The sequence below is a fragment of the Bubalus kerabau genome, chromosome 19 (assembly GCF_029407905.1).
Source record: "Bubalus kerabau isolate K-KA32 ecotype Philippines breed swamp buffalo chromosome 19, PCC_UOA_SB_1v2, whole genome shotgun sequence".
Lineage (NCBI taxonomy): Eukaryota > Metazoa > Chordata > Mammalia > Artiodactyla > Bovidae > Bubalus > Bubalus kerabau.
The window spans coordinates 56,734,501-56,747,729 of record NC_073642.1 but is presented as its reverse complement, the minus strand read 5'-3'; the positions used below and the strand labels follow the sequence as shown (position 1 = coordinate 56,747,729).

General features: G+C 53.6%; 1 protein-coding gene across 8 annotated transcripts in view; it reads left to right on the top strand.

Annotated features, from left to right (window-relative positions):
• The window catches only part of CCDC88C (coiled-coil domain containing 88C), a 143,566-nt gene that overhangs the window by 88,042 nt on the left and 42,295 nt on the right, over positions 1-13,229 (top strand). For all 8 annotated transcript variants that reach the window (XM_055556493.1, XM_055556494.1, XM_055556492.1 and 5 more), the window contains 3 exons: positions 5,373-5,519; positions 6,166-6,310; positions 9,863-10,047. In XM_055556493.1, the coding sequence (XP_055412468.1) occupies positions 5,373-5,519; positions 6,166-6,310; positions 9,863-10,047 (477 nt within the window). The remainder of the gene's footprint in view (positions 1-5,372; positions 5,520-6,165; positions 6,311-9,862; positions 10,048-13,229) is intronic.

Sequence of the window (13,229 nt, the reverse complement as noted above, 5' to 3'; positions counted from 1 at the left end):
CAGATCAGACTCGCTCCCTACGTTCAGGGTGCTTCCTGCCTTTTGAGGGGGATGGTTTCACATGGGAACCCCTTTTCCGTATTCTCAAATGCTATGCCTCTGTGTGGTGACAGCGCTGATTTCCATTTTTCTTTATTATTTATTTACGTCTGTGCTGGGTCTTCATTGCTGCACGGGGTCGACTCATTAGTTGCCGTGTGGGGGCTTCTCGTTGCAGTGGTTTCTCTTGTGGCGGAGCATGGGCTCTGGGGCACTCGGGCTTCAGTGGTCTCCATGCGTGGTCTCGATCGCTGGGACTCCCAGGCTCTACAGCACAGGCTCAGAGGCTGAGGCACATGAGCTTAGCTGCTCCACGGCCTGTGGGATCTTCCCAGATCAGGGGTTGAATCCATGTTTCCTGCACTAGCCTGCAGATTCTTTACCACTGAGCCACCAGGGAAGCCCCAGTATTTTCATAATGGTGAGTTTTATTGTTATTCATTATTATCATAATAATGATAATTTTCATAGTAAAGTTTACCATGAGGTTAGCGATGCCTCAAATTTTGCAGGCGTTTGTTGTCACAAGAAAAAGTCCTGTAGTGTCTGTCTGTGTAGGATGCTTCTTTGGAGGGCAGGCAGTGACACATGTGAGTCTGCAGAGGGCTTGGGCCGGGGAGTCCAGGCTGCTAGAGAGAGGATGAGCCATGCTCTTCTTGGATGCCCATAATGTTGGCATCTCAAGAATGGAGAAGAAGAGCACCTGTGCACGCCTCCTTTGATTGGAGTCGATGCAGTGGCCTTGCGAGCCGTCTGCAGACCTGCCGTCTTGCCGTGCGTGGCCAGATGCTTCACGTGGACCACGAGCCCTAAGGACAGGGCCTGGCTCTTACCTGACTGTGTGCCCAGGGCCTGGCACACTCAGAGAGCTTGGAAATCACTGTGCAAGGCAAGTAAAAAACCATTGCTCAGTAAGGAACAGACTTGTGGTCTGGGGAGAAGGATGGAGAAGCGTGAGTTTTTGTCTCCTCTGGAACAAGGCAGCATTAGGTGTGACAGGCAGCAGGGCAGAGAGGCGCGAGGTCATGCTCTCCAGCCAGCTTACGTCTGTGGACAGCCGCCATGCGAGGGGGACGCTTCTCTGGGACAGGGGCAGCAACAGGCAGCCAAGTGCCCTCCCCTGGCGTCTGTCTAGTCTCACTACTGAGAAAAGGCTTGACATCGCGGAAGAGAAAATGTGTTAGTGCCACATGGGCGGAAACATAAAGAACTGGAGCGCAGGGCGAGGGCAAGGTCAATTTTGGTTAAAATAATATGGAACACAAATTTCCATGTTTTGCTTTTCAACTTCTGTCTGCTTTTATGTGGGTCTGTGATGCCTCAGATAATAAAGAATCTGCCTGCAGGGCAGGAGACCTGGGTTGGGAGGATCCCCTGGAGAAGGGAGTGGCAACCCACTCTAGTATTCTTGCCTGGAGAATCCCATGGACAGCGGAGCCTGGTGGGCTGCAGTCCATGGGGTCGCAACGAGTCGGACCCGGACTGAGCAACTAAACAACAATATGGAACACAAATTTCCATGTTTTGTTTTTCAGCTTCTGTTGGCTTTTATGTGGGTCCTAGTCTATTTATGTCAGTATTAAAACAGCAAGGAGGGGAGCACACCCTAGGTGCAGTGGGGCGTGTGGGGTCGCAGAGGGCAACCCTTGAGTGCTTTTGCAGAGGGTGGTGGCATGTCACTGCCGTCAGGGCACAGGGGTTGCTGTCCAGAGGACCACGTGGGAGGAGGACAAAGGCAGAAAGACTGCCTGGGAGATTCCTGTTGTCCCACGTTTCATTGTCTGAAATCCCCAACAGCAAAGACAGATGCATAATGTCATGTGTGTCTGAGCAGGGTGAAAACCAGGCAAGCCTGTCTCCGCTCCTCTCTGGGATGTGTAGCTTCCTGGTCTGGGCTGACTCTGAAATGAACAGTAGCTTGAGAGGCAGAGACACAGTGCACAGCTAGAACAGCTGCCACATCAGCTTGCTGGGTGTTGAGCAAGTCTTGACCCCATGTAGGGAACTAAGAACACATTACGAGGACAGACCCTCTGTTCCCACTGGGACTCTGTTTCCTAATGACTTCTGGGAGTTGTCTTAAAGTTTGGTGCACGGACAAGTTAGCGCAGGACAGACCCGATACTTGCTTTATGATTCAGCCCACCATGCTCCTGACTCGGGCGCAGTTTAAAAGCAGGCAGGTCCTCGGTGAAGCCTCAGGGCCTCCAGTGGAATGGGATGGGTGAGCAGAGATTATCGAGGGGTGGTCCTTCCTGAGTGGGAGGCCGCTGCTTGCCCCAAGTAGGGTAACCTAGGGCTCCCTCCCCTGAGGGCCCCTCAGGGCTGGCTTTCCATTGCTCTGAACACCTTAGGGATCTGTTGGGTGCTTAGGGATCCATTGGGTGGTCCTGAGGGCAGTGGGCCAGGAGCTGGTGGTTGCTTTGATTTTTACCCCTCCTTCTGAATTTTGGTGCTTTTTGGGAGGGGGGACATAAGGCATCTCTGAAACAACTGTTAGCTTGATGCTGCGTGATGTTCAGTGAGTGCCAGCCTGAACAGCGTCTCATGGGGGCATAAAGAGATGGTAATCAGCAGCCGGCCTGCTTACTGGGCCCCAGACGCCATGCACAGACCATTTTGCATGCCTTATCCTAGCCGACCCCCACCTCAGCCCTGTCTCATGTCCAGCAGAGGAAGGTGGGATCCACGGTGAGAGAAAGGTGTCTGCTCCAGGCCCCACGGCTGGCAGCACACGTGGCAGCCCTGGGACCTGAGCCATCAGCCCACGTTGCCAGTCACCTCACAGATGGGCAGGGGCAGCTCTCGAGCCACATGAGGCCTTACCGCCAGGCCCGGACTGTGACTTCCTAAATGCGGTCCCTCAGCTGTGTGCCGGGCTGGGTCAGGCCACCTGCTTCGCTTGGGGTCCTGTCCTCAGGAGCGGGCTGGCCTTGACTGCTGCCCCAGAGGTGGGAAGGCCGACATCTGCCTGGGGGCCCAGCCCTGGGCTGTGTGAGAGCGTGGGCTTAGCTTCTTGCAGGCTTCTCACTTCTGAGGATGTATGCAAGGCTACTTATTTCTGTCGTCTAATGTACGGTGAGTGGTTACCACCAGGAAATTGAGACACTTTTGAGTAGTAGTTAGAAGTTATCCTGTATTGTATTCTGCTCCCCGGTCGCCCTTGTTTATCCCTGCCAGTCAGAAATCAAGGCCATCTTGAATGCTACCTGTGATCCCCCCTCATGACGTGATTCAGCTGACAGGTGTTTACTGAATACTCCTGTAAGGCCCACAAGAGCAGAAGTGGAATAGGCCTGCCCTGAGGAGTTCGCAGTCTGGAGGAGGAGGACGACAGGCCAGCACACCGTTGTCGCACAGTGTACCCACGGCGCTCTGGGAGCTCAGGCAGCTGACTCAACCAGTGGGACAGTGGGAATCTGCAAGCACTTCTCAGAAGGGGCAGCTCAGGCTGGGCTTTGCAGGTGGAATAGGAGTTTGTTGTGAGGATGAAGGGATGGCCTGTGTTTTGGAACTCAGGGCTGGGAGTGCGAGTGGGTGGACCTATTGGAATACAGGTGTGAACAGTGGAGGCGGTGGTCAGAGAAGAGGACCAGGTCTTCTTCCTGTTTGAAATACCTCTTTTCCTGTGCCTCACTGTTTTTGGTAGTCTGAGCCTCTTACCCACATGAGCCCCTGGAGGATGGGTTGCAGGCAGTCTGAGATCTCTGGCCCATGTTCGAATCCTAGTTTCACCCTTTGCTGGCTTTGTGATTTGGAATTTATTCCTTAATTTACCCAAATTGGCCTCTTTCTCCTCCCCCTCCAGACTGTGGTGAACACTGAGTGGGGCGGGGGCAGGGAGCCCCTGGTGCAGGGCCGACCACACGGTGGATGTCATCTCCAGCAGAGAGGGTGCCCAGGGGAATTTAGAGTTTTGATGATTATACCTTTTATGGCTGTCAGGCTTTGATCAGAACCATGTCCGCTGACCGGAAGGCTTGCAGTTTCCCTTCTACCGGGAATCTTGGATTCTGGCCCGTCCATGCAGGGCGAGTGGACATGCAGTGGATAACACAGCTCCCAGCCCAGCTCTCAATGGTTAGAATCCACACGTGGGGCCAGCCTTAGAACACTGCCCACCGGGAGAAACATCCCCTGTGTGCATGTTTGTGAGATGAAAGCATTCAGGGGACTCTTGGTTCCCCCGAGATGCTGAGTGGTGCTAGGCTGCATGACAGACTACTCTGCAAGGGGGCAGCCATAGTATTCCACACCCAGCATGTGCCCTGAACTTATTTGTGGGGTTCACGTGTGTTTGTGACTTCACTGTCTTAAAGACTCCCCATTTCCAGGAAATGGCTGAGAACAGTTGTTTTTCCAAGCATATGTATAAAATGCTTACATACAAGCTGTTGATTGAACGAAAGAACAGCTTCCCCAACGTCCTGATCGATGGAATGAATGTTGAGCTGAGAGGATTAGACTTAGCCCTTGAACTGGGACAGACTCTTAACCCCACTCCTTCCTTGTTATGGAAATGGAGGCTCAGCGAGGTCCGGGAGCTCTCAGTGGAGTTTACTTGTCCAACCAGGCGAGGTTATAGATGTCATATGCCTGTGCACCGTGGCTAGCAAAGAAAGTGTTACCTTCCCAGATTGATTTCATTTATATATTTTTTTTTAACTGGAGTATAATTGCTTTACAATGTTGTGTTAGTTTCTGCTGAACAACAAAGTGAATCAGCTATTAAGTATACATACATTCCCTCCCTCTTGGACCTCCCTCCCACCTGCACATCCCACCTCTCTGGGTAATCATAGCACACCAAGCCGAGCTCCCTGTGCTATATAGCAACTTCCCACTAGCTCTCTATTTTACACTGGGTAGTGTGTATATTGGGCTTCCCTGGTGGTTCAGTGGCAAAGAATCTACCTGCCAAGCAGAAGATCTGGGTTCGATCCCATACTGGTTCGATCCCTGGGTTGGGAAGATCCCCTGGAGACAGAAACAGCAACCCACTCCAGTGTTCTTGCCTGGAGAATCCCTTGGCCAGAGGAGTGTGGCAGGCTACAGTCCATGAGGTTGAAAAAGAATCGGACACAACTTAGTTACCAACCAGCAGCAACAGTGTGTGCACATGTCAAATTCATGGATATTTTCTTTCAGTCGAGAAAGTCCATGTGGCCTGACCTAATGAAAAAGGTGGCGGTGCTCAAAAGTGGGGACAGAACTCTCTCAAGGCAGCAACCTTTCCTCTGGATTGTTTGTTTTGGTCCAGAGACCTGGACGAGCCGTCATCACGAAGCAGGTGCCTTTATCTGATGGTTCTCATGTATGTTTTTGCTGCTTAGGAGCTGAGAGAAGATAATATCATTTTAATTGAAACCAAGGCCATGCTGGAGGAACAGCTGACGGCTGCTCGGGCCCGGGGCGATAAAGTTCACGAGCTGGAGAAAGAGAACCTGCAGCTGAAATCGAAGCTTCACGACCTGGAATTGGTACTGCAGGCTGCTGCCACACACACCTGTCTAAACAGATTGGGGTGGTTTCGGGTTGTGCCATGCCCTTCTCTGATTTTTCCAACACTGGTTTTGGTGCCGCTGCCAAAATGGTAATGCACTGACTGCGGAGAGGAGCTCACTCAGTTTGGCGGCCGGGGTGGGCCCCGCTGGGTGCCCACAGACAGACAGGACGAGACCACCATGCTGGACCTCTCATGTATGGATGAGCTCATGTGTGTGTCTTTTGCAAGAAGAGTCTGCTGGCTTTTATGGTGAGGTCTGAGCTGAGATCCTTGAGTTCCTTTCCAGGCTTCTCGAGGCATGTTAGGTGCCCTAGAGCCACGAAGCCGCCTGTCACCAGGGTACTTGCTCTAAAGCCCTGGGCTATACGTCACTTTGTTCAGACAGCATTCAGTTAGAGACCTGGGCACTCTCATCACCCTCCGTTGCCAGTCAGTGTATCTTTCAGTGGCCGTAACTCCCAGCTGGGCCCTCGGCTAGACTCATCTCACTTCAGGGAAGCGAGCAGGTGCCTAGGTCTTCCATCCTTCAGGAATGGGGTGGGGGTAGATACACCGGGGCCAGGGCCTGTCCAGAGGGGTCCCCCAGCCACATTCTTACTCCATCTTTCTTCCTGCACTAGGACCGGGACACGGATAAGAAGCGAATAGAGGAGCTGCTGGAGGAGAACATGGTCCTGGAGATTGCTCAGAAGCAGAGCATGAATGAGTCTGCCCACCTCGGCTGGGAGCTGGAGCAGCTGTCCAAGAATGCAGACCTGTCGGACGGTAGGGGGCGCCCGGTGCCCGGGAGCCGCCCAGCCCGTGGCCGCTTCCTCATCCAGGGAGCCGAGCCCTGGGCTCTAATCTTCCGTGTCAGGCCATCCATTCACCCCGAGTAAATAGGATTTCCTTCAAGTGCCATTTGGAACTGTTTCATTACCCTTCTCCCCAAGGAGAGCAGGAGGGGTCTGGCAGCCTTGATGTCAGGACATGAAACACAAATTAAATGTTGCCAGCTTTCCCAGTTCCCATATGGACAGTCCCAGGAGCTTGCAGATTACCGCGCGCTGACGCCCGGAGGGCATCAGAGGCCTATCTGTGGACGGTTGAAAGCCCTGGATGGCAGGAGACATCCCCAGTGGTCACTCATCCCCGCTATGAGTGGATCCTGGGCATTATTTTCTCATTTATTTGCATAATTGGGCAAGACGGATGCAGTCTGTTCTCTGTCTCCCCGGGCGGGCGCTGCTAAGTGGCTGCCCCTCCCAGGACCCAGGCCTCTTCTGGCTTGCACCGCTGTCCCTGCTCGAGACGGACGGGGCGTCTCGGCCAGGGAACGGTGGGTGGGGCAGCGGTCAGCACTGCGGCAGGAAGCTTCGGTGCCCAGCAAACAATAAGCCAGTTCCTGTGTTCAGAAATAGCACACGTGCCTGTGATGGAGCGAGTTATTGTTTACTTAGAGCTGTGCAGAGCCAGGTAGGGCTTTCGGCTGGGCTGGGAGTCACCTTTTTCAATTCCCATAAGCATCCCCCCAAACAGTAGAAAGTTTGTTGAACGTAGCTGGAAAACATCTTCTCTTCGAGGGGTGTCTCCTCAGTTCCAAACCAAACATCAGTTTGTTAAACTACCAGCCTGTGAGAGGAGTGAGCTGTGCTTTGGGGCCTGTACCCTGTGCTGGGGGCTGAGGGTGGGATCACTCTGATTCCTAGCCCTGAGAGGAGAGTAGGTCCATTGGGGAGGACCACTGCCCCCTGGTGGAGCAGAGAGGTGGTGCAGGCTGCCAGGGACAGTCCCAGACCTAATGAGAGTATTTCTGTAAGAGACCAGGGTGGCCTATGGGGGTTGGAAAGCCTTGCTCCTTCAGACTACTCAGTATAGGGTATGAGCCCTTTCAGATCTGTGAGCATGATTTAGTCTCGATGTTCCCAACTCCTAGTGCTTAGCTAGGAGCTGTTGAACATTAGGTTGAATGAGGGCATAATGCAAGTAGAGCCTGAATGCACTTTTTCATGTGTGGTGTGGTGGCTTCTTGAGTCAAGAAAGACCTGGCTTAAAGTCTTGGCTCCTCCACTTGTTAGCTGGGTGACCTCTTTTAGACTCAATTTCCTTATTTGCAAAGTGGGGATAACGAAGCTGCCTCACAGGAGCGGTGAAGCTCGATGCCATGCCTGGCCCACGGCACACTAAAGGATGCTGTTCTTACAGCCACAGTCTCACTAAAATAGATCCCATCACTCTGATTGCTTGGGTGCTAATGAGCATAGCACTCAGTAATGAACTGTTGTGTCATCGTGATCGTCTCTGAAGCACTGGCTTTTATGGAAGAGGAGAGGAGGCTTGTGGTCAGCTGTATTGTTAAACTTGTAGACCCTTAGGAATTATTCCCCACGGGTACAGCGTTTCAGTCTGGGATGATGAAAAGGTGTGGAGGGGGATAGTAAAGACGGTTGCATATCACTGGGGGTGCATGTAATGCTACAGAGCTGTGCACTTTAAAATGGTGAATTTTATGTTACAATGTTTTACCCCAATAGAAAAATGTTCATTTTTCACAAATGCCATGGTACCATCCAAACGATCACAGGCTCTGAATTAATGGGGTTTCAGTTGAAGTTTGTTTCATTTGTAGCATAGTTTCATGTGTGGCGAGCACACGTGCTTGTGTGTGTCAGCGCTGGATCTGGGCTGCGGACCTTTGTCCACCTCCCCTGCTGTGCTGCCTGTTGTCGCTTGGGGTCTTGAGGACGTTCAGGCTGGTGGGTTTTGAACTGCTGTTCTTGGTGGGAGATGAGAACTCAGAGAGGGTGGCGGATGCCTTTTAGACCTTAGGATATCTGCCCAAAGGATCTGAACACACACGTCTGTGTCCGGTTCGACGTGCTCACTATGGACGCCATCGTCCTGCCTGTATCCTTGCCCCTGGGGGTGATGAGTAAGAGGCAGGTAAGGGTGTAGCCCTGTTTTCAGATCAGGCTCCCAGAGCTTAGTATGTGACACTGTTGAGACAAGTGAGGACAGTACAACCCCAGCTCTTTCTTTCGAGGGCTTTCATTCACGTTCCTTTCTCCTCCTGGAAAAGTCCCAAGACTCACCTAAAATCCCGTGACTTTCCTAAAGTCATGCACCCGCTGGTGGCAGGAAGGAGCTAAGAACTCCCGTTCTTGACTCTCGGGTTTGTGCCCACTGCCCCCCTTCTCCATATGCATTTGAGCTATTTGAAAGGAAACAGCTCAGGGGTCCCCAGCCCCCGGGTCACAGACTGGTACTGGTCCATGTCCCCTCCCCCACCCTGGTCTGTGGACAAATTGTCTTCCATGAAACCAGTCCCTGGTGCCAAAAAGGTTGGGGACCGCTGGAATAAATAATCTCCCTCTTTCTAGCTTTAGGTTATATTTTCATCACATTTGGAGGTTTGTTTTTTTTTTTAGAAAACAACCAAATATTTGGAAATGAATTAATATACCCTTAAGAAACCCCTCGATCAGAGAAAAAAATCAAATAGAGATTAGGAAGCAACTGAATCATATGTAGAAAATTGGTACTATGGGTATATCAGTTTGTGGAAGGAAACTTATACTAGAAAAGTAGAAAGTAAAATTCATAATATTTGCATTAATTTTCTTTTTTATACTTACAAAGGGGGAGATGTTTTTAATTTTTATTGGCATGTAGTTGCTTTCCAATGCCATGGTAGTTTCTGCTGTGCAATACAGTAAACCAGCTATACATATACATATATCCCCCCTTTTTTAGATTTCCTTCTTACACTTAGAATTTTTAAAGCAATTTACATAAACTCTCTCATTTTTTTTCCCCCAATGTAATCATGAAATTACAAAATGAAATCTCCATTCAGGGGACCTTATCCAGGGATGGCAAGTATTGGGCATATGTACCCACGGAGCCTTTGGCAGACATCACTAGTCGATTATCGTGGCCCTCCTGCTGAGCCACCCTACTCGCGTTGCTTTCAGAGCTGGAACAGAAAATATTGTCTATTTTCCATCTCTGTTAGTCTCTAAGATCCTTGAGTTGTATGGTCATGTGAGCCGCTTGATAAAAAATGGTTCCCAGCAGTTGACATGATCTTTAACTTTTGCATTGGCGTCTTCGCTGCAACCTGCTTTCCTCTGAAGCTCTGGGCCCAGCTGAGCTAGCCGAGGACTGTCGCTGTCTGAGGGACTTGCAGGCACTGGCTGTGACAGTACCCTGTGAAATGGAGGAGACCCCCCAGCCGGCCCCTGGGACCCCTTCCCAGCCCCTCAAACCACGGCATGGGGTGCCTGATGCGCCTGGCTCGCAGCTGGAGCCTGGGGCTGACTCGGCTTTGTGCTTCAGCCTCCAGGAAGTCGTTTGTTTTCGAGCTGAATGAGTGCGCCTCCAGCCGCATCCTGAAGCTGGAGAAGGAGAACCAGAGCCTCCAGAGCACCATCCAGGGGCTGCGTGATGCGTCCCTGGCGCTGGAGGAGAGCAGCCTCAAGTGCGGGGAGCTGCAGAAGGAGAACCAGCAGCTCATCAAGAAGGTAACCCGGCGGGGGGCGGGGTTGGGGGAGTGTCGGGCAGGTGGATACCCCTCCCAGCCCGGTCCGCCGTCTGGAGGCTGGTAAGGGGACAGGGATAAGTGAGGATGCGCAGCTGGGAAGAGAGCAGAAGCCAGTGCAGCCGCAGTTAACTCTAACAGAGGAACGAGCAGTCGTAGAGAGCAGTCGGCAGACAGCGGGGCCTGTGCCTGCACGACCCTGAAGGTGTGACCTCTGTGTGCCTCCTTGTCTTCATCTCTGAAATGGGGTTCATGGGCTTCCCGTCTAACAGATGTTGCGAGGACTCGATGGGCTTGTGTATGTGAGGGGTCTGGTGTGTAGTAAGTGTTCATTGAGAAGAAACCAGTGAACCATTATGGGGCATAGGGGAGAGGAAGCAATGATGTAAGCATGCACACATACATGTATGGGGGGTAGGGACCGTTGGTGGACATTTTTGGGCCCTGCTGGTGGTGAACAGGACCAGTGCCCACCCCTCCCTCTGGGTTTATGGGATGGAGAAGTAGAGAGGACCAAACTGCATTTGCCTTTCGGGACAGCTGCTGGGTCTTCCCAGGAGCACAGTAAAACCCAGACATCTGGGAGGGCAGACAGGGGCTTACAGACCAGTCTTCGTTCTGTGGTTACAGGGACCCCCATTTGCACTGGGGATTCAGTCTCAGGCACAGGAAGGGTCCTTGAGAGGCTAGGGATGGCTTCCGTGGCCTTGGCCACTCCAGGTCAGGGGCATCAGTACCTCCTTCTGCCGTGGCACAGCACACTGAAGTCTCTGAGCACGGTAGCTGTCAGCGTCCAACCGAGGGTGAGAGCGTGAGCACGCGTGCTTGCCGGCCACCATGCAGCCCTGGTCCTTTGAGCCGTCCCACCTGCCCGTGAGTCCTGCCAGCATCACTTACTGAGGCCACATAGGCAGTGGGAGGGCCATCAGCCACAGGCACCTGGGCACCATGGTCCTGACTCTGCTGGTCCCTTATCTCTGGGCTAGGCTTGGGACAGCCCCTCCTCCTGTGACTGGGTCTCTGGAGCCCCCTCATGGGACCTTCCAGGCTTGATCACTCACTCTTGTCCCTTTAAAGCCTTGTGTGCCTTGCAGCATTTCGGCCAACAAATATTTTGTCCTGGCTTCATAGGACGATAGATAACCCCCACCCCTCCCCATCTCATGCCATGTCTCAACCCAGAACAGCGTGGGGAAGGCAGCTAGATGGTTTAGGTTTTTTAGATTCACATGGGCCTAGCACAGGAGATGTCTTTATAAGTGGCATTTCAACCTCAGCCAAGAGGAAAAGAATCCACCTTTAGAAAGATGAGAACCATCGGCTCTGCAGGTCCTCACGGGTCTGCTGCACAAAGCCCACGATGTAATAGCTCTGGCCCAGCTCCCAGCAGGCATCCGAGGTGACCACTCGCGTTTTTCCCAGCCCTTGTGGTCCACCCCGGCCTCACACCCCTGCACAGAGGAGGGGCAGTGGGTATGCCCACCTGGCCATACTCCTCAGCCCCTACCTCTCGGGTCCCACCCTCCCAGTTCCTCTGGGGTCGGTTCCCTGGTGGGACACCAGCCCTCTCCTGCCACAGTCCTTAAGAGACAGGGCTTGGCACTGAGTCCCTGGCAGGAGGGAGGTGCCACAGTTCCCAGACCCATCCTGTATCCCGTGCTGGGAGCCCTGGGAGGCGGCCTTCTGCCCGCCAGAGTACCTCTTGCCATCTTACTTAGTCTGCCCTCCATCTGACTGACCCTGTCCTGGCCCAGCAGGTGTGGCTTCACGTTCTCCTCCTCCCTCCACACACACCCCGAGTCCGGCACCGACAGGTGCTCCCTGATGATGGATGGGCAGACACCACAGCCCCGGCTGGAGGACTCACCCCCAGGCCCCTTGGACCCTCATTCGGTTCAGTTTGTTGGAATTTCCTTTCCCAGGCCTCAGCCATCCCACTGTCCCGATCTTCCCATGCGGTGTGTCTGGGCACCAGCTGGCACTCCTCAGTCAATCGGTGAAGCCCCAGGCCCCATGGGGGCCAGCTTGGCTCTCGCATTCCCCACCCGGGAGGTCACAGGCCCAGAGGAGCTCAGTGACTTGCCTGAGCCTCACAGTGAGGACACAGCAGGGCTGGAATATAACCCCCCAGGTCGACCCCAAACCCGCACTCCTCTTTTGAGGATGACTCAGATGCATGCCACATCACAGTGCATTTTCCTGTCGGCCCCAGCTGGGCCAGGCTCCCCCATCCTGGGGTCCCTGGCTTGGGGTGCGGGGCTGAGGTGCTGACGAGGTGAGGTGATGACCTGAGTATGGGTCCTGCTCGGCCCAAGTCTGCCCACTGGTGGGGGAAGGAGCATGCCCGCTGCTTCCTGCCGTGGAGGTTTGAGAGCTCCCAGACCCATGAGCCAGGAAGGAAAGTACGACAAGTAGACAGAGCCTGCCCATGGGCAGCGATCCTTCCAAGAGCTTTGGACACCTCTCCGTGCAAGGCCCCAGCGCAGACAGGCTGAACTGCAGCAGCTCCAGGCCTGCTGCTTACAAAGGTCACTGGACATCTCGGGGTCTTACCCCAGAGGCTGGGGTCTGAGATCTTTCAAAGCGTTGAGACCCATCTGGTCTTTGCGATCCATCTTTTTAGAAGAGCTGTCCCAACCCAGCACATCAGGATCCCTTATTGTTCAGTCGCTCATGTTCAGTCCGACTATGTGCGACCCCGTGGACTGTAGCCCATCAGGCTCCTCTGTCCGTGGGATTTCGCAGACCTCAATCCTGGAGTGGGTTGCCACTTCCTTCTCCAGGATCCTTTAGGACCATGTCAAAATGCAGACAGAAGGTCTGTAGGTGGTGAGGCCGCGCTCTCGCAGGAAGGGGCAGCGAGCACCGCTGCACCTGCCGCCTGCCAGCACGTGCCAAGCACAGCACAGAGACGCTCACGAGGATGCTCACTGCTGCTCCTGCATCAGTTACGGAGACTTGCTCGTGGTCACGTCATTAGTAGGGAGGGACCGGAATCTGAACCCTGTCCCCGTGGCACCAGAGTCATGCCTCTTGCCGAGCTCCAGTGCCCCCTTGCCAAGGGGTTTGGTGGGAAGGGGACCAGCAGCCTGGACGCCCTCCCAGTGCAGGCAGCAGTAGGGGCTTCTCCTGGGAGCCCAGTCTCGGGCACTGCCCTGGACCCAC